This window comes from Scleropages formosus, chromosome 17 (assembly GCF_900964775.1).
Source record: "Scleropages formosus chromosome 17, fSclFor1.1, whole genome shotgun sequence".
NCBI classification, from domain to species: domain Eukaryota; kingdom Metazoa; phylum Chordata; class Actinopteri; order Osteoglossiformes; family Osteoglossidae; genus Scleropages; species Scleropages formosus.
Window position 1 is genome coordinate 16,075,901 of NC_041822.1, and position 23,909 is coordinate 16,099,809.

The 23,909-nt window shown below is 41.1% G+C and overlaps 1 protein-coding gene across 1 annotated transcript; it reads right to left on the minus strand.

The window, feature by feature from the left end:
- Positions 1 to 2,822: 2,822 nt before the first annotated feature.
- LOC108938664 (thrombospondin-4-B-like) lies at positions 2,823 to 21,976 on the minus strand. The gene is made up of 22 exons (XM_018759482.2): positions 21,799 to 21,976; positions 19,764 to 19,961; positions 19,133 to 19,380; positions 18,758 to 18,860; positions 17,365 to 17,447; positions 17,234 to 17,285; positions 16,648 to 16,808; positions 15,059 to 15,196; positions 14,571 to 14,648; positions 13,327 to 13,479; positions 12,885 to 12,989; positions 12,666 to 12,773; positions 12,419 to 12,578; positions 9,199 to 9,317; positions 8,880 to 8,932; positions 8,481 to 8,674; positions 7,439 to 7,617; positions 7,047 to 7,095; positions 6,234 to 6,430; positions 4,438 to 4,610; positions 4,161 to 4,300; positions 2,823 to 3,320 (listed from the first exon to the last, which is right to left on the minus strand). Exons 1-22 carry the CDS (start codon positions 21,872 to 21,874, stop codon positions 3,262 to 3,264), a joined length of 2,826 nt encoding a protein of 941 aa, XP_018614998.1. The 5' UTR covers positions 21,875 to 21,976; the 3' UTR covers positions 2,823 to 3,261.
- Between the last annotated feature and the right edge of the window lie 1,933 nt (positions 21,977 to 23,909).

Genomic DNA, 23,909 nt, shown 5'->3' on the forward strand with positions numbered 1-23,909 from the left:
TTGTCACTTTTTTTTTTTTTTTTTTTTAAATAAATGATGCATATATGGAAATGAAGAAATATTTCTCAGGCTTCTTGGCCATCATATTACAGTACATTATTCTATGCAGTTGTACAATCTTGCATTTTGTCAATACCTTTTGCTAACAATTTTTAGTTTCGACATTCAGAAGACATTCAGTATGTGCATTTTGGAACATATTGTTGGACCATATACACCTTGTTTACAACAAAATAAAGTAGTTTTTTAGCGAGTGTACAGGAACATTTTGTATTTTTCCAAATAAATTGGCCATCAGCGTAAAGCTACGCATGGCCGGTTTGTATATTTCTTCGATTAAGATGAAAAGCTTTGTTTTGCTCAGTCCCACCTGTTGTTGATTGGGGGGGTGTTGCTGTGGTGTAGCGCGAACTGCACACTCCATCTCAGGATTTGAGCTTCACAGTGACACACACCTGACTGCAGCATATCAAACTCTGGCAAAAAATGAGAACTGAATTATACTGTGAGTTGACACACTCCAGGATGTTCTCTTAAGGCAATTAGGTTTAATCAGTTCCACCGGAGTTGGGAAATAGAGCTTTTTACTTCACCTGCTAGAACAAAGTGGGGTTGTTCCAGGCCTTGAGGGCTGAAAATCGTTTTAATGTATTAACTCTTCACTTAATTATGAAATGCCAAACCAGGGGGCTTAATATTCACATAACAACTTGAGGTAAGTTCAAACTAACTAGGACACACAATAGTCCTGGAAGACTGGAATACCCCAACCCAGTGCTAGAAGATGTCCCACTGACCACTGGCCTGGAAGGCAAAGTGCAAAGTGTCACCTTATAATTGTTAGATTGAAGTCTATGGCACTTCACAAGTGTGTTTGTTAGAAACTTCCATGAATTTTGCTGTCTAGTTACTGTTTATTTCCATTACTTTTGATACACTAGGTTTATTAGAGATGAACACTGGACCATGTAGACCATAATAGCTGAGTATAGACAAGGCTAAAGAGCTCTTAACAGTATAGGTGTTCAGGGAATTGGTAGTTTGTGTAATATTTCTCGTTGCAGAGTTAGTGAAATGGAATGACACTCTTCCCAGACATTTGTACCACTATCCCACCTTTTTCACAAGTTTTGCAATCGGTTGTCCGTTATAATCATGTAGCTTTAGTCTGGCCCTGACTGTCTCTTGTCCTACAGGAATTTATTTTCATGAGGTGTTTTTTTTTTTTTTTTTACAGATTTTACTTTCATTACAGTCACATTTTCATATAGGGTTAGGAATCTTCTTGTCTTTCTCAAAACATTCTAGAACTTAATTACAAAGAAAACTTGAAAAATATTTAAAATCTCTGTTTTACAATGTGTTGTTGGCTATCTTGCACTTTAATCTTGCATGTACTGTACACTTTCTCACTTCTGTTTCTTTCAGTAAAGCTGTTATAAACTGCCACCATGAGGTACATTTTTCAAAGCAGTTTCATGAAAAAAAAAAACAAGTTTCAAGTCTTTATTCCATTTGCGATAAGTGAAGTTTAATTTCTTAGTTCGAATCCGATTACAACAATGGTAATCTGAATTATGTGTGGGTTTTAGTAATTTTCTGGGAAAATGTATAATTTGTCACTTCCTGTCTTCTTTAAATACCAGGTAACAACTGCAAAAAATTGACTTTTTCTTTGCTTTCATGGTTCAATATTTTTGAGATGGGCACAAAATAATACTTAAACAAGTTGAATTAATTGCAATGTGTGTTAAGTGGAAAAAATAAGAGAACAAGAAATGTAGCAATGCTTAGTGTTTTTGCCTGTGGTATTTTGTGTATTCATATTAATTGTTTTTGGGGATGGAAAAATATGCACAAGTTGTACTTATTTTCCCTGTGTTTATTTTAGGACTAAGTCATTTTTAATTATAAACTGTTAACATATTTATTACCCTTGTTGAGAACATTGAACTACGCACTATTTATAAACTGTTGGAAACAAATCCATTTCTTTGAATACAAAAATGGGGTGCACATCAAGTTTATAGTCTGCATCTTCAGTTGTTACAGGATTCATTTAAGTTTTTATTGTTTTGTTTTTATACAGTCTGATAGAAATACTGCAGGCATTTACATTTTATACATTGCCTAAATATCTGACACTATCCAGTGCTATGTCGGTCTTGTACTACTTTTCTGAACTTTTATACTTCAGATGACCACTTTGTGTTATCAAATAATTGTGTGTTTTCATGTTGAGTAAAATTTGAGAATTTCTTTCAGATCTTTTTCCCTGCCTTCTATCTCAGTGGCATTTCCCATTGTAAAGCACAATGTGAAAATGGGCTTTACCTCCATATTGCTGAACATCTCTAATGGTCCAGTGCTATTTTATCTCACCTTAATTGAAATGGAGTTTGTATTTGAGCAAATTGCTTCTTCTTGAAAACGCCTCACTTATACAAAGTGCGAAGGGGTATTAGTGAAACCTCAGATAATGTAACACTGTGCCCCAGTCACAAGTGAACCCCCCTGTAAGGTACACAGAGTGGGAAAGTGTGTGATTCAGCACTTGAGTGACTTTTCTTTCAAAGACCTTTCAATAAAACAAAAAGAAATGACAAAGAAATGTTCATTTTGTCTACAATAATATGCCAAATTTGTATATGGAAATATTACATTCCTACGGATTTTGGTTTGGATCACTCAGCGGAATTTTATGGACTGGAATTCCTTTTAGTGAGACTCACCATAGCTCCTCTTTATTCTGTAGCAATATTGAATGACTTGAGTATTTTCCCTAAAACCAAAGAGCCATTGAAAAGTATTCAATACCATTGTAATGTAGAAGGACACAGTATATTTTGTGTTTATGAAAACATCTATCAGTTTCTTTACAAACACTCCATGTAAAGAACATAAAATTGCATACAGTGCTGTTAGTGTGGTTAAAATAACTGATGTATGCATGACTCCTTATCAGTACTTAGAAATAACTGTTATGATTTATTCCCTCACAGAGTAACTTTAGTGAGAGCTATTCCTGCTGCCATGCTAATAGGGAGACCAAAATTTCCACATTTGTCCTTTTTTAAACTTAAATATTGCTGATATTGCATATGTTACAAAGTATTTTTTTAAAGAAGAGTATTACTGTACAGTTATTGCAATCATCTGAATGATTTTCATAAACATATTCAGAGTTTGTATGAATGCTCTGAGGGATAACAGAAGTTGCAGCTCTGAAAACAAAACCACTGAAATTTCTTCTGTGTTTGATCATTTAAAGTCACCCATGGTCTGCGCGCTCAGCTCATGGAAGTCATCTGGGATCGTATCTGTTGAAAGGACAAAAGAAAAACAGGCAAAGGGACAGAAGAGGGGATATGACTTAGGAGGGTTTGTGCTTTGGTGCATCAGGTGTTCCTGTTTGTTCTGAATGATAGATTAGTCACCAGGGGTTCTACATCATCACTTCTGTTAGTGTTCGAACAGCTGGCTCGCTGAAATGTCAGATCATGTCTGATCTTTTCTGAAACTGTTTTCATTCCAGAGATTTGTGGAATATCAGTGGTAGGAGCAGGACATCCCAGCCCCTCCTGCCACCTAGAACAGAGCTCTCCTATCATCACTTCTATCCATCTCATTTCACAAAATTTTCATAGCACCGAATTCAACACAGCTGTCTCAACATCAGATCACCTGCGAGAGGTATAAGTCATTAAACATCTACAGAATTTAATGATAGCCGGTTAAAAGCAAGTGATCACACTTTATCAGTGACAAGTAGTATAACAGCACTGTCCCACTGATGAACGTCAAATTGTCTGATTCCTAGACCTGTGGACCTTGGTTCTGAGCAAATAATTATATATAAATGTGCAGAATTATTGAAAAGGCTAAAAGTCCATAAATAAGATTTCAAGTCTCGGTACTAAATATCTGTTCAAATGTGTAGTAAAGACCAGTGTACGAGAATGAATGTGGGTAAAAATTTGCCTATGCAGTATTTAGATTTGCACATAAACACTAAGTATAGTATTCAAATGTAAAACTGATCTTCCACTTGCATTAACAAAGGCAGATACACAAGGGTGATCCAATTCAGTGATCTGGAGCTAGACTGGAACCATAAAGTTTTATTATACTGTATATCTGAAATTGAAACTGCTTCTTACCATTGCAGCGATATTTGAGGTTGGACCAAATGATGTTCTCCTGGGAGAAGCAGAATACCCCCAGACGCCCACCTCTCATGGTGGTGTCAATAATCACCCCAGTATCAGCCACCAAATCTGGACCTTCATAGAATCGGGCCCTGCTCAGTGTAATGAGTACATTTAGGACAGGAGACAAAGGACATGACAAAGTAATTTGCTTTGGGTTGATGTGTCTGCCAAGTAGTCAAACACTCAAATAGGCACAGACAATGGAAGCCCTGCTTTTTCCGCTCACCGGATGTATCCCACCTGCGGCCTGTGCTGGAGGAACCAGCGGTACGACATCTTGTCCTTCCAGCCCTGGTTGCGTGGGTCCTTCCACAGCAGCCTCACCTGGTCATCCGTGTCTCCGGTGTGCCACAGGGAGTTCCTCAGGTGTTCCCCAGGGCCCGTCTTTGACTTCACCACCTAGACGAGGAGAAAGAGGACAGTGAACAAGGAGTGATCTTCTCCTTACTGGGGTAGAGGTATGTTTCTTCCAAAATGCCACAGGAAGACACCAGACTCAAGAAAGAGGAATTTATTATTCTTTGAGAATTTCTGTAAGAGCTGTCAGGTGGCCATTTTCAGGGATGATGCTGTAGAAAACAGCTGGCCAAACATGGCTTTAGAGGGGAATGAAACTGTGTGGTTTTCCCAAGTTCTCAGCTCTGGATTGCTTCGTCGAACTCTCTATGTTCATGCCAAGTCATGTCAGCTGGTGTATCTGGTACTCATTAGATGTGATGCTTGGATCTTGGCAAGATCAGTGTGAATCTTCACTACCAATCCAGATAACACCACTGGCGCATAAGAAATGATTAACAGTAGATGGTCATGATCGGTTGACTGGTTCACAATTGACTTTGACCCTTGGCTTGATGAATTAATCACAATCATCTATCGATTAACACCCTCTTCCCTCTTTCCCCCTTTTCACTTTCTACACCTTGACGAAGTTTTCCTCAACGGGTATCAAAGTGTTGGCAAAAATAATGTCAAGCTTGGCAGTCGAATAAACATGAATCACAACAACCAGAGCTACCAGTCGTAATTTTTCTTCTCTTCAGTAGGTGCGGTTAGAATTCACAGTGCAGTTAGAATTCATTTTCCTCAACCTGTGGGACTGCTATGCAATGCTGTTACCCAGGACCCTGCTCTAGAACGTTCCCAGAAGAGCAGATGCTTCCTTGGAACCACAATACCATACATTTAGTGTAGCTACACATTTTGTCAACGGCTGTTTCACTTATCCCCGAGCTCTGTGGCTTGCTTCTCTCCACACAGTCCCTGCACACTCCGTGGTGCAGACACAGCTGGAAGCTGGCAGAGGAAGACCTTCTGTACAACCAGCCCTCAGATACAGCCAGCATGGGGTAAACTTGGGAATGCCCTCCACAACCATCCCGCTTGAGCTCTGACCAAAAGGCACAAGCGTATGTGTATTATCCAAAGGGGATAAATCAAAAAATCATATAATAAAATCAAAAAAACGGAGTGGTGCAGATGAAAGCATTGCTAAATAACTTCACACAAGATCCCAGCTGAACAAGTCTGAATCATCACAAGGTCCCACACAGAGTTAGAGAGTTCTGGAAATAGAAAAAAACTAGTAATTATAAATCAAGAGCAATGCATTTGATGTTTTCGGATGTCCACATGACCGCCAAAGAGTGTACGTAATTTATCTGGTTTGGGGAGTTTAAAAAACATAAAGTGGGCAATTTTGCATGAACATTGAGGCTTTCATAAAGTACTCACACTAGCATTAAACAGATGGGATGCAGACTTTTTGTTGGTCTTGCAGATGGGTATTGTTAAGCGCTTTATTTAATAATGTTGTGGGGAAGATTCTAAGCTCTGGGTCTCATTTCGCTTATGGCTAGCATTTATGAGCTCTTTAGCAGAAGATTTTAGTTGTATGACAGTGTCATATCACAGATTGCAGAAATCCACTAGTAATAGACACCAAAGCAAAGATTCACAAGCTGCACTTTCTGCGTGAGAACAGGCCAAACAGCAATCATTTTGGGGGCTGAAGGGTGAGCTGACCTTGAGTTGGATGCCTGGTTCCGCCACAGCCCGGAATGGTGTGGCCTGCCAGTAGGTCTGCTCCGTCTGCTTCCACATGACCACGTAGAAGCTGGACGAGTCCTGGTAGCCAAAAATGAAACCGGCGTAGTCGTCGTCTGTCGCCGTGTTCACGTGGAAGGTACCTTCAAAGTCCACCCCGCTGAAGGCAGTATAACCTGGGGAGATGCCACAACAGACACACCAGGGTGCAGAAAACAAAGTGGGGCAATCATGTTCTTCTGGCTTTATGAGGAAGTGGATGTATGGATGAGTGACCCAGTGTAAGTAGTGTATCTAGCAGTGTAAGTCACCTTGGTGAGTAAGGTGTGTGGGCTGATAAAACTACACAGAGTTCATTGGAAGTCGCTTTGGAGAAAAGTGTCTGCTAAATACGTGTAAATGCCATCTCCCCACATCTAGATGACAAAGTACTTTATTGACATGGAGTATAGTGGGCAGTGTAGTGATTTGATCCTCTGCCTTCCACATGAAGGACCCAGGTTCATGTCATTGTCCCACTGTGGTACCCGTGAGTATCCATACTTACTCTGAATTACTCTAGTTAAAAAAGTTACCCAGCTGCATGAACAGATAATTAGTTGTGAATAACCTAGCACATAAACCTCACATTGTGAGGTGTTTTGGTGAAAACTGTCAACTAAATGAAACAATAGCAATAGATGTTTATGGAATGCAAAAAAAAAATAATTAAAAATCATACCTTTGACGTTAATCCATAAATATTTATGTTTGTATCGTGTCATGGGGCGCTAATGCTGAAGTCACGCTTACCCACAGCGAGCCCGGGATCACTGTTCATCGTCTGGACAATCTCCATTCCCTGACGGAGGAATGGGATGGAGATTTACCCAACTATTATACACCAATGTTTATGCTACATATCAGTCCATAGGATGAAAAGTGAACATTTTAAATATTATTTAATATTGGCCTTGGCACCTAAGTACTAGATTATGGAGTGAAGTGTCATACACTTTAATTACACTTTGTTTCTGCAATGACTTTAGCTAATAGGAGATACAGAGCCATCTCACATATCTGTATCTGAAGAGCAGCCACTGGTCAATCCATAATAATCTCACATCCATTGGATCAAGTGATACTCAGAGTACTGTTTTTTTCTTCTAATTTTACCAGCTCAGAATAGAGTAGGAGAAAGACACCTGATTGAGGACCACCCAGTTGGGGTCTATCTGGGCGTCACCCTCAGGGTCCAGCACCACGGTCTGGTAAGCCCTGAAGTCGGTGAGGGTGATCTCAGCATTCTCCGGACAGTTGTCGATCCTGTCGATCACTCTGTCTTTGTCAAAGTCCGATTCGCAGATATCACCCACCCCATCATCTGTTCAAAGGAGCACTCGTATTAATCCCAGGATTTTTCATACATTTCAAAAATCTTATTTTGCTTTACACAGCGATGGCCATTTGCAAGTTTCAAAAATAAGTTGAAAGGTGTGAGAGAACAATTCGTGCTGCCTGTCACGGACTACGCAGGTCACGTACACAGGGCCGATGTGTCCCCCTTCCTGCCACATGCTTTGGCTCCATCTTATCTTTTACCCCATGCCCCTGTCCCGTACAAGATGTTCACGTTTTGATGTCTTCTGTCCTCACAAATGCGCCACATCCTCATCCGAAGTGCCATGTTTTGCAAATCATTAGCTTTCTTTTAACAACTAAATTCATACTATGCAAACATATGATCTGACCAATGAGAAGTTGTTAGTAGCTGACACTCTAACTGTATTCACGGGGTGTATTGTTTTTGTGAGGAAAATCTTGCCTCCCTAGAGCTGGTTTGACTGCTGAACCGCTGTTCAGTGACCTGCTGAATAAAACTTTATTACTTTTATTTGCTGATTGATGTTAAGGGGGGGCATGGTGATGCAGGGGTTTTTGCCGGGGCCTGCTCTGTGGTCGGTCTGAGGTTCGAGTCCTGTTTGGGGTGCCTTGTGGCGGACTGGCGTCCCGTCCGGGTTGTGTCCCCTCCCCCTTCAGCCTTGCGCCCAGTGTTTCCGGGTTAGGCTCCGGTTCACCACGACAAGTAGCTGTAGACATTGTGTGTGTGTGTGTGTGTGTGTGTGTGTGTGTGTGTGTGTGTGTGTGTGTTAAGTGTTAATAGAATTCCCTGACAGAGGATAGTCCATTCAAAAATCCATCATGATGGACTGTTAATGTGAGTGTGTATCTTAGCTAGCCACATACTGTTATCGTCCATTTGGTCCACGTTGGGCACGAGCCTGCAGTTATCCGGTCCAGGTGGCAGGACATCTGGAATGCCGTCATTGTCATCATCATCGTCACACTCATCCCCAAGGCCGTCCTTGTCTGTATCTAGCTGGGAGCTGTTGATGACATTGGGGCAGTTGTCTTTGGAGTCCTGGTGGCCATCGCCATCACTGCAGTGGACAGAAGAAGGAACAAAACCACAATTTTAGAGAGGAAGCATCACGTAGGAGCGAGTGGAAATGCCATTCTTCTAGAGTTATTCTTTCTAGGGAGTTCATAGCAGTGTATGTACTGGACAAAGCCCTCAGCTAGTTAACAATAACTGTATAAAAGAAACACATCTACTAAACGAATAAATGTAAATATAAATGCTACCTGTCTTGGTTTGTGTCACAGGAATCTCCAACAAGATCGTGGTCACTGTCCGACTAAAAGACATTTGAGAACAAGGGCAAACTATAAGGTCAAGAGTCAAACTATAGCAACTTCTCAAGCGTTCTAATGTTTTTCATTAGCAGGTGACATTTAATCATTCAGGAAAAATTCTTCTCGAGTCTTAATTAAACGTAATATGTCTGAAGCTGGGATTTCCTCTGAGTATAAAAGAATTGGAGCAGTCATCATTACTTTCTGGTTCTCCAAGGCCTTCTGAAACCTAAGAGCAGATCCCAGGCTTGTGAGCGGTTCCTCTGACCTGGTTGGGGTTGGGAACATCAGGGCAGCTGTCACAAGCATCACCCACTCCATCGTTGTCCCGGTCAGTCTGGTCAGGGTTAGGAACCCTCTGGCAGTTGTCCAGAAAGTTCTTCAACCCTGATAGGCAGCATAAATGGACACCATTACATGCTGGAATTGGCCTGTGATCCTTGAAGTCAGAACCCGATCCACACACAACCCCAGTGTGCTGTGTGTGAATGAGTAAAGACCTGCTGGCACAGCTGTCAGCGCCTTACAAATGATGGAATTCCGGATGTCACTTTTCATTCCACCAAAATCCATCTGGAATGATCGCTTGGCATTCCATGTGTAAATCTATCCCAGTGCCATAGTGTGTTGAAGAATCTCTGTAATGCTTTTATCCAATGACATGTCCATACACCGATTAATTCTGCACATTATTTTTTCAGCTTGTGCTTCAGAAAGAAAGTATACACACACACACTTTCTGAACCACTTGTCCCATATGGGGTCACAGGGAACCGGAGCCTACCCGGCAACACAGGGCATAAGGCCAGAGGGGGAGGGGACACACACCCAGGACGGGACGCCAGTCCGTCGCAAAACAACCCAAGCAGGGCTTGAACCCCAGACCTACTGGAGAGCAGGACCCAGTCCAACCCACTGCGCCACCAGGCCCCCTTAGAAAGAAAGTAGATCTTACAAATAACCAGTCATGCATATTATTCATTGTAGGACTGGCTACAGAAGACCACTGCATTGAGACATCTTTCAAATCTCTCAAAATATTTTCCCTGAGAAAAAGATCTAAAAGTGATCACTGTTGACATTTATACTGTACATACGTTTAACCAACCATCCAAACAATTTCAATAACCACTTGTCCCAAGTGGGGTCGCGGCGAGCCAGAGCCTATCCCAGAGAAATTGGGTTCAAGGCTGAAGGGGGGACACACCCCAGACGGGACACCAATACATTGCAGGGTACATATGTTTAATATGATTCAATGATTTTCACTTATGTATTGTAAAATACATTAGCTATGTATGGTGTGTTGACACAGGACAGGACAGAAGTGTCTGGCAAACTACTGTTTGTGGCCCATACCTGACAAGAGGCAAAGGGCAGAACTGTATATTGTGTGTGCTCTGCTTTATACCTAATAACACAAATGCAGATATGTATGATCAATCTTTCAGTATTAACAAAAATTGAAAGAAATAATGGAAATTGGATTATAAGCACTGAACTGCACTGGTGCCACTCTGTACTGCCTGCCAGTGAAAGTGGCTTTACTTCAATTTTCTCTTTTTTTCTTGTAATTTATTTGTTCCTCATTTCAATTTTTCAGTATAACGGCACTTTGTTGTTATGTGCTATGTCTGTTGTGACTTGTGCAAATGTTCCTGTGGGGATTAAGAAAGTATTGTCCCATCCTGTCCTGTCCCATCCTGTATCCTGACACTGAGAACAGGCAGGGAAGAGAGAATAAATGTAAATATTGAATCGTACCATTTAGCCAGTGCAAATGGTACATTTCCTGAAGAAACTATGAGTTTAACTCTTTATTTCATTAATTAAAAGAAGCCTAGAAAACTATAAGCTTCTATGTTACTAGAGGCAGGTAGAATAATAGCGATTACTGGCTAGAGGTTAGGGGTGGTTTTAGGTTCAAACCCCACCCATTGCTACAGTGCCATTAACAAGCTTACCCCACATTGCTCAACTAATATTTATCAAGCGCTATAAATTGGTAAACAGTTGTCAGTATAGAACAGTTCTCAGTATCTGAACATTGTATGGTGTTTTGGAGAAAAGTGTTAAGTAAATAAAAATGCTCTGAATCATATCCCTCAGTTCTCAGAATTTTGCAAGCAAGTTCTTCATATGTTGGACCATAACCATTGCTACATTTGGGATGCAGATCTAAAGAGATGAAACGTCAGGCAGGGGTTTCTGTTTACGGTATTTCCCTAGCTGTACAGCGTCCAGCCCTAGTTTCCCGCCAGAGAAGGGGAAGAGCCGCGTGACCGGCTCTCTAGCGCCATCTGCTGCTCCGAGTGTCGTTGCCACGGCTGTGCTGTGCCTCATGGGAACTTGCGCTCAAAGAGCCTTCGCATTGCCAGTTATAAATACTGCCAGCGATTGTTGACGCGCTTTGGAAATCGAGTCAGTCGCTGCAGTTGGGCTACATCCGTTCAACCAAATTTGATTTTGTAAATTCAATGTTCTTTTCAGCAAATTTATTTGTAACCTTGCAAAGGGTGCAGAAAATACTGTCCACGCTTTTTTCTTTAATGCGATTCCATAGCCATTCAACACGGCTACTGATTCGAAAACAGTAGTATCAAATAGTTGTTGCGCTGAATTTGTTCATTACCCATCATGTCCTCGGCATAAAGTCTTCAAATCACAGATCTCTGGTGGCTGAAGCCTGATTTTCGACCAAAAAAGTGGCACTCCTGGAAAGATTATTCTGGAATAAAATCTTCAAATCACAGATCTCTGGTGACTGAAGCCTGATTTTCGACCAAAAAAGTGGCACTCCTGGAAAGATTATTCTGGAATAAAATCTTCAAATCACAGATCTCTGGTGACTGAAGCCTGATTTTCGACCAAAAAAGTGGCACTCCTGGAAAGATTATTCTGGAATCACTGGCAGCACTGGACCCTGCAGCAGCTGGGCTAAAATAATCATTCTTATTTTCACTGGATTTCTTGTTCACGGTATCAGTTGTGGATTTACCATGCTTTACCCTTGCAAATCATTTTCAATTCCCTACTGTGTTTGTGTGCTATGAAACCAGCCGGTGTTGGAGTGTGTCTCACACTCTCAAGCAAAGTTTGGAATTTAAAATGCAGCTCTTACTGGAAAGTAGAGTCATCTGAACTGTCGGTGGTAGTCAGACCACAACAGCAAAGTTCATTTTTCTTTTGTGGCTTCATGGAATGACTCTGAAACTCTTAGTTGGATGAAATGCTCGGGTCTTAGTTCCTAAGCAAACCTTGGAAACTCAGAAATATCAAGTAAACCTGTCTGCAGCAGTTAAACATCACTGAGAACATTGACAGCAAAAAAAGCACAATGGACCAACTTCTGCCCCTCCCAAGCCTCCTCCATTGCACAGTCCAGACATCCCCCCCTGCAATACATGACATTTACTGCTCCCATCATAAAAATGTGTGCCAAAGTTTATTACTGCTATATTTCCTTTGAATGCTATAAGCTGTCTCACCATCGCCATCCATGTCATCATCACATGCATCCCCTTTGCCATCTTGGTCTGTGTCCCTCTGGTCCGGGTTGTCTATCAGATAGCAATTGTCGCAGGCATCTCCATGGCGATCCTTGTCACTGTTCCTCTGGTCCACATTGGGTGTCAACCAGCAGTTGTCCTGAAAGGAGTGGGTAGGAGAAACCAGGTGAGGCTGTTCACTTAGTTGAGGTACTGGGTGTGTGTAGAGGGGATGATGGACTCACACCTGCTCGTTTAAAATGTTGTCTCCGTCAGCATCTTCATCACAAGCATCACCCATCCCGTCACCATCGGCATCCTCTTGCCCAGAGTTGGGAACGTACATGCAGTTGTCCTACAGTCAGCACAAAATGTGGGATTCTAGAACTGACAGGGCCTTGGTTTGGGTTCACGTTCAAAGACCTTTTTCACAAAGTCTACTGCTGGACCTAGGAGAGGTCATTACCTTCCTGCACTGTGGGTCTTTACACCTGAGCTTCCTATCAGGATACCCGTCGATGTCTGTGTCTTTGCCGCACATGTAGCCATTCCCTGCCCAGCCGATCCCACACTAAAGATCCAAAGCATATATTTTAACGAAACATACTATGGACTCTTAAAGTGCAATGAAGAAACTGAATGTGCCAAAGGGAAAAGGGTCAAAACAGAGCCATGAATTACGGTGTATATACAGTGCTAAAGGTGACACATTGCCAAATGCTCATACGGCTGCCTGGGGCACTGTTTAAAAAGCAGTTAAGATCAACGTCAGATCTCGAGTTACATGACAGATTATGGAATATGGAATAGGGCACACTCATACAAGAACTGTGGGGAAACACTGGTGTTGTTTTATTGTCTTAGGTTTTTAGTAGACTCAAGGAGGAAAAAGTCCACATGGGTCATACCACGCAGGAGATGCTGCCGTCTCGCTCCACAACGCACCGGCCATTGGGATCGCAGGGGTTCTCCCGGCCATTCGCGCACATCTTTGCAGGCTGACAGCCGCTCCCCTGGCTGCCCTCAAAGCCATCTTTACAGCCGCCACAGCGGAAGGAGCCCTAGAGAGCCGAGGAGAGAAGTCTATCTGCTTAGCCATCGTGTAAGAGGTGATGAGAGGTCCTGTCCATTGAGATGGACAGCAGAGACATACAGTACAAACAACCAGCACTGCTTGAAAGCATGTGACCCCCATGTCACATTTGTAACGTGAAATCGTAATCAGATCAAGTCCTTACTTTCCCAGTGTCTGTAGATGCAAATGCTAAGCTGCGTTCAGAGGACCTGATACATGCAATTGAATGAAAACAAATTAAGGTACCTTGGTCTTCGGTCAAAAAAAATTGTTGAAAACCTTGTTACATTAGATTGGTCAAGAAGGGACTTACAATGAGATTAATTTAAAAAACTGCAAATCAGGCTAACTAATGTTTTGTTCTTGTTCGTTTTGGCAAAGTTTTGACAGCCTTCTCACAAATACAAGAAGAAGTCTGGATGGTGTCAGTCAACCAGTACAGGATCACAGCATAACAGGTCATGCCGTAATATACAGAGGACCCAGGGGATCTCAGGAAGAGACTTTAAGTGTTCATTAGTATGGATATGGTTAAAAAAACTGCAAACACTCACACCACTTTAAACACGGGAGCTGCTCAGTGTGAGTGTCATCTGTTTTTAAACAGCCTGATACAGAAAGCTAAATTGGTTAAAAAGATCTATAAATATTTCACTTAAGCTGTGGCAGCTATAACTGCACAGCTGAAAACCACTGATATGTGTATGCAAACAGAAATAAGCATGCATACAACCAGTGGCACTTTGACCTCCAGGGATTTTTTCTCCCCTGCCGTTTGGTTGGGATTTTTTTTGATCTGTTCCTCCTCGGCCAGTTGGTTTACTTACAATAACTACTTATATTTTTAATATTTAATATAGTTACTCTAATAATTTAATGTGGCCAACCTTTTATTTGTCTTATGTCTTTAATCCTTTGTTCAGTGCTCTGTCACTGTGTGAGTGCTCTACAAAAATGAATGAAATTGAAGTGAATAAAGAATAAATAGAAAGACAGAAACAAAACAATATTATGGGATATATTTGAATATAAGGAGCCTGATGTGATGAGACTGTAAGGAAAGTGTGGTACTCTTACCATAGAGTTGTGACAGTAGGAGTTAGGGGTACAGCCACCGTTATTAGGCCCTTGGCACTCATCTATGTCATTACACACCTGGAAGCAGCATGAAGAGACAGCTCAGTGGGCCACAACATGATCAAAAGAGTGAAAAAAATCATAGCAGAAGCATAAAACTAGCATTTAGTTTGAACAGACACACGCAGAAGGTAGTGCCTTACAACCTGAAGGCTGCAGATTTGAGTCCTATCTACTACTGTAGTACCCCTGAGCAAGGTACTTACCTTGAATTATTGCTCCAGTAAAAATTACCCAGCGGAATGAATGGGTAAATCACTGTAAGTTGCTTTGGAGAATAATGTCAGTTAAATAAGTAAATGTATAACCATAAACATCTTCTGCTACCTTGTTTAATTGCTTAAAGTTCCTCCCAGTAATTAATTTTAATGGCAGTCAGACTTTGCTTCCTTGCAATTAAAAGCATGAAAGGTCTGTATGGTGCTCACCTGCTTGTGTGTCTGTGCGTACTGGACTCCGACTCCCTGAACGGCCTGGCCCGTGTAGCCCCGGGGGCAAGCCTCGCACCGGAAGCCTGGGGCCGTGTTGATGCAGCGCACCCCAGGGAAGCACGGATTAAACTGACACTGTGAGAACACAGCAGGAACATGAACACAAGGTCAATCGCAGGCGTCTCGTTACTAGTCCCAGCCAGCAGATTTGAAAAACAGCATCGCCCTCCGTTACGGTGAAGAAGGGGAGGTGTTTCATATCTGGTGCATAGAGATAAAACAAGGAAACTAACTAATCTGTCACACAAAAGCTAATCCTAATTGTAGGTGTCCATCGTATCGTTGCCCTAGACTCATCAGCACTGAATGGGCCATGTGCAGGATGAAGATGGAGTGCCAGACTCCTTGCAACTTACTGCATTCTGCAAAAATGTCAGTTTAATTATATTTAATAGAGTATTCTGAAAAACCAATGAAAAGTATTCAAACATCCTGGTCACATTTTTCCACACATTAATCAGACCTGTTTAAAGGAGCAAATGTTTACAAAAGCAGCACGACACTCCAATGTGCTGTGGTGGGAGGGAGACCATTTGGACACAGATGTCTATTATTATACCAGCAGTTCCATCAGCCATCATTCGCTTACTTAATCCTTGAACAAACAAGGCTGAGGTTCATCACCGCCCCTGTCAGGCAAGCGCTACATCGGGACAGATGGCACGATATAGTGAGTAATGGAAACTACGAGCCACCAAAGCAGCCTGCTCCTTTCACTGCAATGTTATCAGCATCTGAGCAAACAGATTTTTCCATCTCGTGCTTCCAGTTTGGAGCTGGTACCGGAAATAGCAGTCTACACGGTGGTATGAAAAGAACCACATTTTGGGAAATGATTTCACTTCTAGTTGCTTCACCTGCCAGGAAGGGCACAGCAGCAGTTGCTGTGGATACCTTTGAGCTTCAGCCTTGCCAGATGGACTGCTGCTTTACACGACGAGGTTCTCAAGGGAGTTGGCAGCTGGTTTTGTTTGGAGATTAGGGCTCGCAACCAGTAACGTGCAGACAGATCATGGCTCCCTAACCACTAATATCTCTCTTCTAACGAAGTGACAGTTACAGTCAGGTAGTGATATAGCCCAAGTTGACACCAGTGTTGTGAGAACCAACTTGGTGTAATAAATCATATATCATGTTGACATCTTCTAGGATGCAAAGGTGTGAAAAATAATCAACTTTGTAATATGGGACATAGTTCTTAGTCTGTGTATCCATATAGTAGCTGGGACCTCAAAGTTAGTTGGACTGGTACTCCAGGCAACGTGTGGCACAGTGGTTACAGGAGGAATGTGACAGGTGAATGAGTAAAAGTAGATTGGAATCTTATGTACGATCTAACCCTCCTTCAGTTCGTGAGATGTAAATGTTTGCTTACACCTTGGAGCTGCTTTAGAAAGTTTTGGTATTTTCCAGAAGCTTCTGTATCTGTATGTTGCAAATAAACTACTTTTAAAAGAAAGTGAGTTCAAATGCTCTCATCCTCTCTACCAAGACTCCCAATGGAGACAACAACACGCAGTTATTACCTCATCCACATCATCACAGTTGACTCCGTCGCCCGTATAACCATCAGGACAGGGCCTGCACGTGATCCCATCCTCTGTCTGAATGCACATGTCTGTCCTGAAGCACGTTCCAGGCTGGCATTCTTGTAGGGCTGTCGATGGGATCTTCACGTCATCCAGACCTTTGGCAAGAGCCAAAGTTTTTTTAGCTTTGTGATTTCCACGAAGAGTCAGCAACATTTTTGTGTAAGATCACCTCGATCCCCATGATGCCACTTTAACAATCATCAAACAATCTAGATAGCTCGTTCCTTAATATTAAATGAGTCAAGTAAAAGATTTGTCTTCTGTTTGTTTTGCATGCATAATTTTTCTAAAATGAACCCTGTGGTAATATCAATCGATATGCTCATCTGAGGCAGACTGTGCGAGCACAACTCATAGCACATCAGTTCAACAAGAGGCAAGTTTTTAAAAGTGAAGATCAATGAAAAAACAGATTTTGCATTAGTATTAAAGAACTATAGAAAAGACAGGCTTTCTATGATGATTTTACATATCTGACTATTGAATTTATTAATGATCTGGTGCTGAAAGCTCATCTTACCACAGGCCTTGCACTCTATAATGGCATTTCTTAGGACTGTTGTCTCTTTGACCTGGAAAATAGGAGAAAAGGCTTAAGATGAATCTGGGTGGCTGGGTGTCAGCAGGCCTAACAGAAAGATAGGCTTGTACCTGTCGCAGGAGGACATCCTTCAGTTCAGAGATGACCCTGGTGAGCTCCGCCATCTGATTGGACATTTGCTTTGCGTTCACACCTGTAAGGAAAACCAGAGCTGTTTGTTATCACAAATTCGATATAGCTGTTCGCTATTTTCCGTTCAGGATCCTGATAATTTTGTTTTTCTAATATATTTCTTTCATATACCTCAGTTGGAAAAAAGAAGACCTTGTGATTAAGCCACATTACTTGTAGTCAGAAATGCTATACTTGTTATCCCATGAAAGTTACATTTACTTATTTAGCTGAGGCTTTTTTCCAAAGCAACTTACAACTTTAAGGTTACAATTAGTTACCCATTCACACAGCTGGGTAATTTTACTGGAGCAATTTCAGGGTAAGTACCTTGCTCAAGGGTACTACAGTTGGAGATCAAACTGGCAATCTTTGGATCCAAAGGGAGCAGCTCTAACCCCTATATTACCAGCTATCCCTAGGAAAGAAAAGTTTTTCTACCTTCTAAAGTAATAAAACTGAATTTCTTCACTAAACAAGCATGGTGCCCTACCAATTTTTTCCACTCGTATAAAAATAAGTTTAACATTTCTCAGGAAAACAAGATTTTCAAAATGCATACGAAACCACATAAAGGTGGCGAAGCAAAACATTCTTAGGGGGTTTATTTTAAAATGCCTGAAGCTGAATGGTCCGTTCAAGATCTTTTAGATCCTGTCAGATCAGAACAGATTGTTAACCCATATTTACACATAACTCAGCAGGAGTTTACTGCTATTTTTGTTTTTCAAACACAGAATAGTCCAAGAATTTTAAACAGTGTGTGCTGCACGCTTAGAAGGCCAAGGCTGGTAACCTCAACCCAACAGTATGTTCACAAAGACCATCACAGCAGGAGGAAAAAACAAATTCCTTCAACAAAAAACTTCTGTCTCCAGGACCTGAATGTTCTTCTAAGATCATACAAAAACACTGAGATACATAAAAAATACATTCAGTCAATGCATGCAAAAAACTGAAGCAATGCACTGTGTGGCTTATAGGCTACACTGACACTGTATCATGAAATATAAAAAAGAATAACTTTTCAAAAATAAATAAGTGAAAAAATTAAAAAAAAAACAAATAATAAATAAACAAATTTTGCATCACGGAATACCAAAGAAGCTTTGTCTGAAAGTGATTAAGAGATGGAAAGAAAGCAATGGGAAAAAAAATCCCCACTGGGGCAATCCAAGGAGGAGGAATTTGTATTTAATAAATTTCAAATCCGTGTTGTTCTTTGGAGTGGTCAAAGTATTTACTTTAATATAGATGACAGAAGACAATTTATGCTATGAGGTCACAAAATTAGGTAAAAGCAAGGAAAAGAGTGCAATATGAAACACTTACCCAGCATTTGCACTGAGTCACTCTGCTGCAGGTCACAGTCTTGCAAAGAAAGAACATTTTCTACAAAATCTCCAGTGACCAGCTTCAATTCTTCCAGCTCATCCTTCCAGACAGAACATTGCATACTGTGTTAAATAAATAGCTCTGGTTATATTAAATCATATTAAGAGACCCCTGGAGTACAAGTACTACAAATACTCTTTTTCCCTCGCTAAAGTCAAAGTTAAGACTAAGCATCTCTCTGCCATGTTCCAGTGAACGACAGCAGATCCATTCAAGCCACATCGAAGCAAGGCTAGTAATAGTAGACACCCTAAAATACATATCCCACAACATCCTTGGGCAGTGCTCCATACAGTAATGATGTCTACTTACCTGTGATTTCTTTGGCATGGTCTTGAGGTCTACCATGTTGGGTCCTGCCGACAGGCCCCGGAAGGCGGCTGGCAGTTCCCTGACTGTCTCGACAAGTCTGCAGTCTACGTAGAGGTCTACGCCCGCAGGGCCATGCAGCAAGCCTTTCAGGTGGAACAGGATGGCATGGCGCTGTCCATCTGCCAGCTGGAGGTTGTTGAAGGTGGTGCTGCTCAGCTTACCATCACTCCTCAGGTACCGGAGAGTAGCTGAGGAGATCATTTCATTTGTTTTCATTCTAGTTTCTTTCATTCTACAGGATTATTACACATATCAGTAAGTGAGCCATATCTTGTTAGGACTGTCTTTCACCAGAAGGAGGACAAAAGAGCAGGACACGAGAGGACAGGAAAGGACAGAAGAAGGCTTTTCATTGTCTTAATTACAAATGTAAAAACACAACTAAAGAAACGAGCCATCCAAAATCATATTGTACAACTGAGAAGTTACAGTCATTTTATGCAACACTGCTTGAAAAATTAGGCTGGCCAAAATGAACAGCCTGAAATAAATTGTTCATTTGCACTGAAACAATCCCTTAGTTTGAAATTCCCAGTTTCAGTGGAATTTAATAGAAAAAAACCACATTAACCTTTGTTGAGCTTCCCAGTCACTGTGAATTCAAAATATTTGCTTTTATAAGTTGGGTTAAGAAGGGCAAATAATGGAGTGGCAGATTTGGTCTGGAGCTGGAATGTTGTTAGGATGAAAACTTCATTCACTGCTTGAGCCTCCAGCTCTCGCTGCAGAAGGTCTGGCAGACAGTCAGGAGACGCCAGGAGGTCGTAGACTGGAAACGGAAACAAGGAGGTGAAAACTTGCTCCACACATGTACACATTTCTTTCTTGTTTTTTTTTTTTTTAAGAAATACAGAGACTGGAGTTTAAACCACTGACAATGTTAATCTTATAATGCTCAAACATTGATATTTGTTTTCTGAAAAGACGACCTGGTTAGCTTCTAGCTAAAACCACTTGAGCCTGACCACTTAATGCTCTCAGTGGAATTTCAGGGTTTGGGTAGAATTTAATGATGACAGGAAAACTGCTAAGAAAAATGGAAAAGGGGATGTATTAAGGCAACGCAGTGAGACCTGTGATCAGGAGCACTGGGTGGGGAACGCCCGTGCCATCAGACGCCAGTTGTTAGCAAATGCTTTGGGAATTTCCTGTCAGCAAACACAAGCTTTCAAACCTCTGTCCCTCAGCTATGAAGAAAGCAGAACCCTTTCTGGGTTTCGCAACCAGCCGGATTTGGGAGCGTGGTGCCAGAACACTGTGTCTCACCTTTGTGATCCTTAATAAAAGCAACTGGTTTCAGACCTGCCCGAAAATCACGTGGACGACAATAACACAGAGAGGCAGGAAATCTTCTGGTCAAATGTATGATGACAAAAACACAAACCTACTGATTTTCTGAGGTTTCCTACTGCACTTTATTTCATGTGGTCATAGAAAAAAATTGTAAACAGGGCACTTAATTTTCCCGTTTCGCATATTTTACTGCTTCAGAATTTGAAATATTTGGAAAATCTATGATAAAGATTTCATTCTTGTACAGCAGATAACAGATATGGGCAGGAAAAGGAGCATCTTTGGACAGAGGGATGTGATCACAGTTTAGCTTCTGCTAAGAGTCAAAGTATTTATTAGACTTTGACAAAATTACTAGTTGACACTTCTCTCGTATTGTGGAGAACAGATTTTAGTCCTTTTCACACATTGCTGTACCTATAATTTTCAGTACTGTACCATATTCCAATGTATTCCACACACACACACACACACACACACACACACACACACACACACACACACCGTCTGAAACCGCTTGTCCCATACGGGGTCGCGGGGAGCCGGAGCCTAACCCGGCAACACAGGGCAAAAGGCTGGAGGGGGAGGGGACACACCCAGGACGGGACACCAGTCCGTCGCAAGGCACCCCAATGTATTCTAAAACTCTGAAATTTAAATGAGATTTTGAAACTGAACAACTTATCAGAAAACACTTCTGCAGAGCCTTTAAAGTATTACCTTTTCAAACATTGAACACTGTATGTTTGTAATGTTACTGAAATAATATACCTATTGTGTATTGTTGTGATGTAACGTGCAATAACTTTAACATGGCATAAACATTTGCAAACTAAGAGAATCATTGTTATGCAGCCATGGAAATTCTGCCTGGTGCTTTGCTATTCTGTTATAACAGGATATTAGATGTCGTAAAATTTTCTACAGAACAGAAAATTTCACTGAACACATTCTTATGCTCTATGGAGTTTAATGATCTAATACCATTAATAACAGTTAATAAAAATACTAGTTTTTAGAGCCAAAATATTGTATCGCGCTGTTTTACCCTGCTGCTTTTATCTCTACTTTTTATGGCTGTTTCCATGCATCTCATTAGAGATTTAAGATGTAAATAAACAAAGTGTAAAAAAAGTATCTGGTTTTCTTTTATGACAGTAATGTTTTCCATTTATCGAGTTGGCACAAATGTTTTAAACATAAGAAAAGAGAGAATACAGAGGCCCCATATGCACACCTGCAGAAAGAACAGAATTAAAGGAGGTAGCAAACTATGGGAATTAAAGCAGGTAGCATCCGGAGTGCCTCCTTACCTGTGCCTTGAGTTTGCACACTTGTACACAGCTGCAGCATCATCTGTGAGACCAGCAGAGCCCACCAGGGACCCATCCTTTTTATTTTTCCAGAATAAGCCCCTGTATTCCAGTAAGCTGTTAGGACCTGGCTCCCACGCACTGACTGTGAATGCAGAAGGCTGTTGTGACTTTGTCCAGCTGAGTTTTTATGGCAGAGAGAGGGAGACGGTTGTCTTGGAGGAGTCTCCTGCTTGGTCAGCCAAGCTCGGACTAGAGTAACTCCTTCACGTGGGACAAGAAAGCCAGAGAGATGGTGGCGTAGGCTGGGGATGGGGCTTTTTTCTTGTTTTCCAACTACCCCACACAGTGAAGGCGTGTCTGTAGTGCAGACCCCGATTGTATCTGAATAACATTTGTTTATATGGTTATTTATAAAACCATCTATTTATATACATATATACATGTATGTATGTAAGTGTGTTTATACGTGTGTCTTTGTGTGTCATGAAGAAACTGGCATCAGAAACGGATTGAGTATGAATTTCCTTGTTTTACACCTGTAATGAATATTATGCTGTAACTAAAATATAACTAAATCATGAGACAAGTTGTGAGGTCATCTGTCTGCACGCCCTGTCCAGGGATACTTTATTTAATAAGGATTCCAGTAACATGAAACCAGCCTAGAAGGAAAGACTGAAAAAACAGTGCATTTTTTCCAACCCTGAAAATTAATTCTGATACTTAGTAATTAAGAAATTCAGTAATTCATGTAGTAAATCTTGATTTAGAAGTATCAGCAGATCTTGTGTCTAAAGAACTGAATGGTTAGCTTCAGAACAATACTGAACGAGGGCTTCATTCAGTTTTTCTTACTTGTAAATGAACTTACTTGTAACACTGCTCTCCTTCATTGAGGTAACCTGCTACATAAATTCTGCATTTACTATAATACTGCACATAATTCTGGTGAGTTCCTGTACTTAAACTAAAACTGAAAAATCTGGCTGTCTTTACCTTATTTTTCCACAGATCCCTGGAAAATGGTCTTGTTGGATAATTTCTCTCTGACACAGAGGAAAGAGATTCATAGCCAAGATTTGTGACAAATCTCATCCAGTTAGACTAAACTTCATGTCTTTATGAGAATACCAAATTCATTGGAACTGATGAAATGCACTGAAAGTGCAAGTTGTTGTCCAGTACAATCTCTACAAAATATTTTAACAAGTTTTTCCGGGGCAAGGTTGTTTTTTTTCAGCATTAGCTAAGTTCACTTACAAATTCCATCTTAATAGCTTTTACAGGTCTAGTGAAGTACTCGATTGTTGGTCAGTGAGCTGCAAAAGTCCACAAAACACAATCTAGCCAAATATGTCATAGTTTGGATTCTCTGTGTTGTTAATATCTAGGTATATCTTTAGCAGACATTCTTATCCATTGCAACATTCATAATTCCACTCTTCCTCAGATCAATCTCACAGGCTGTCTGTTTCCAAAGTAAATTTAATTTAGGTACATTCACAAAGCTTAGAAAATTTGGGAATATGTGAAAAATTTAAAACATATTCATTAAATTTCCAAGTCCTTTAAATATAAACCTCTTATTTTCAATAACCTGCAATGTATGCATGATCACGGGTGTTCAGAAAACATGCGTATATACTGAAATTCTTAAGCTACCTTTTCAAAGTACAATGTTTGACCTCTGAAGATGTGAAAAAGAAATATTTGCTCTTACTTATTTCAATTATGCGTTCAGCCTAGCCATAAACTTAGGTTGCTGCGTTCTAAAAGGGAGGTAGCTTTTGAATAGTATCATTACACACACACACACACACACACACACATTTTCTGAAACCGCTTGTCCCAAGCAGGGTTGGAGGGAGCCGGAGCCTAACCCAGCAACACAGGGCATAGGGCTGGAGAGGGATGGGACACACCCAGGACGGGATGCCAGTCTGTTGCAAGACACCTCAAGCGGGACTCGAACCCCAGACCCACCAGAGAGCAGGACCTGGTCCAACCCACTGCACTACCACATCCCCCCTACTAGTATCATTAACTCGGATATATTCTACTAAGTGAAACATGGCAACTACCATTGGACCCATATCACTGGGGTTTGC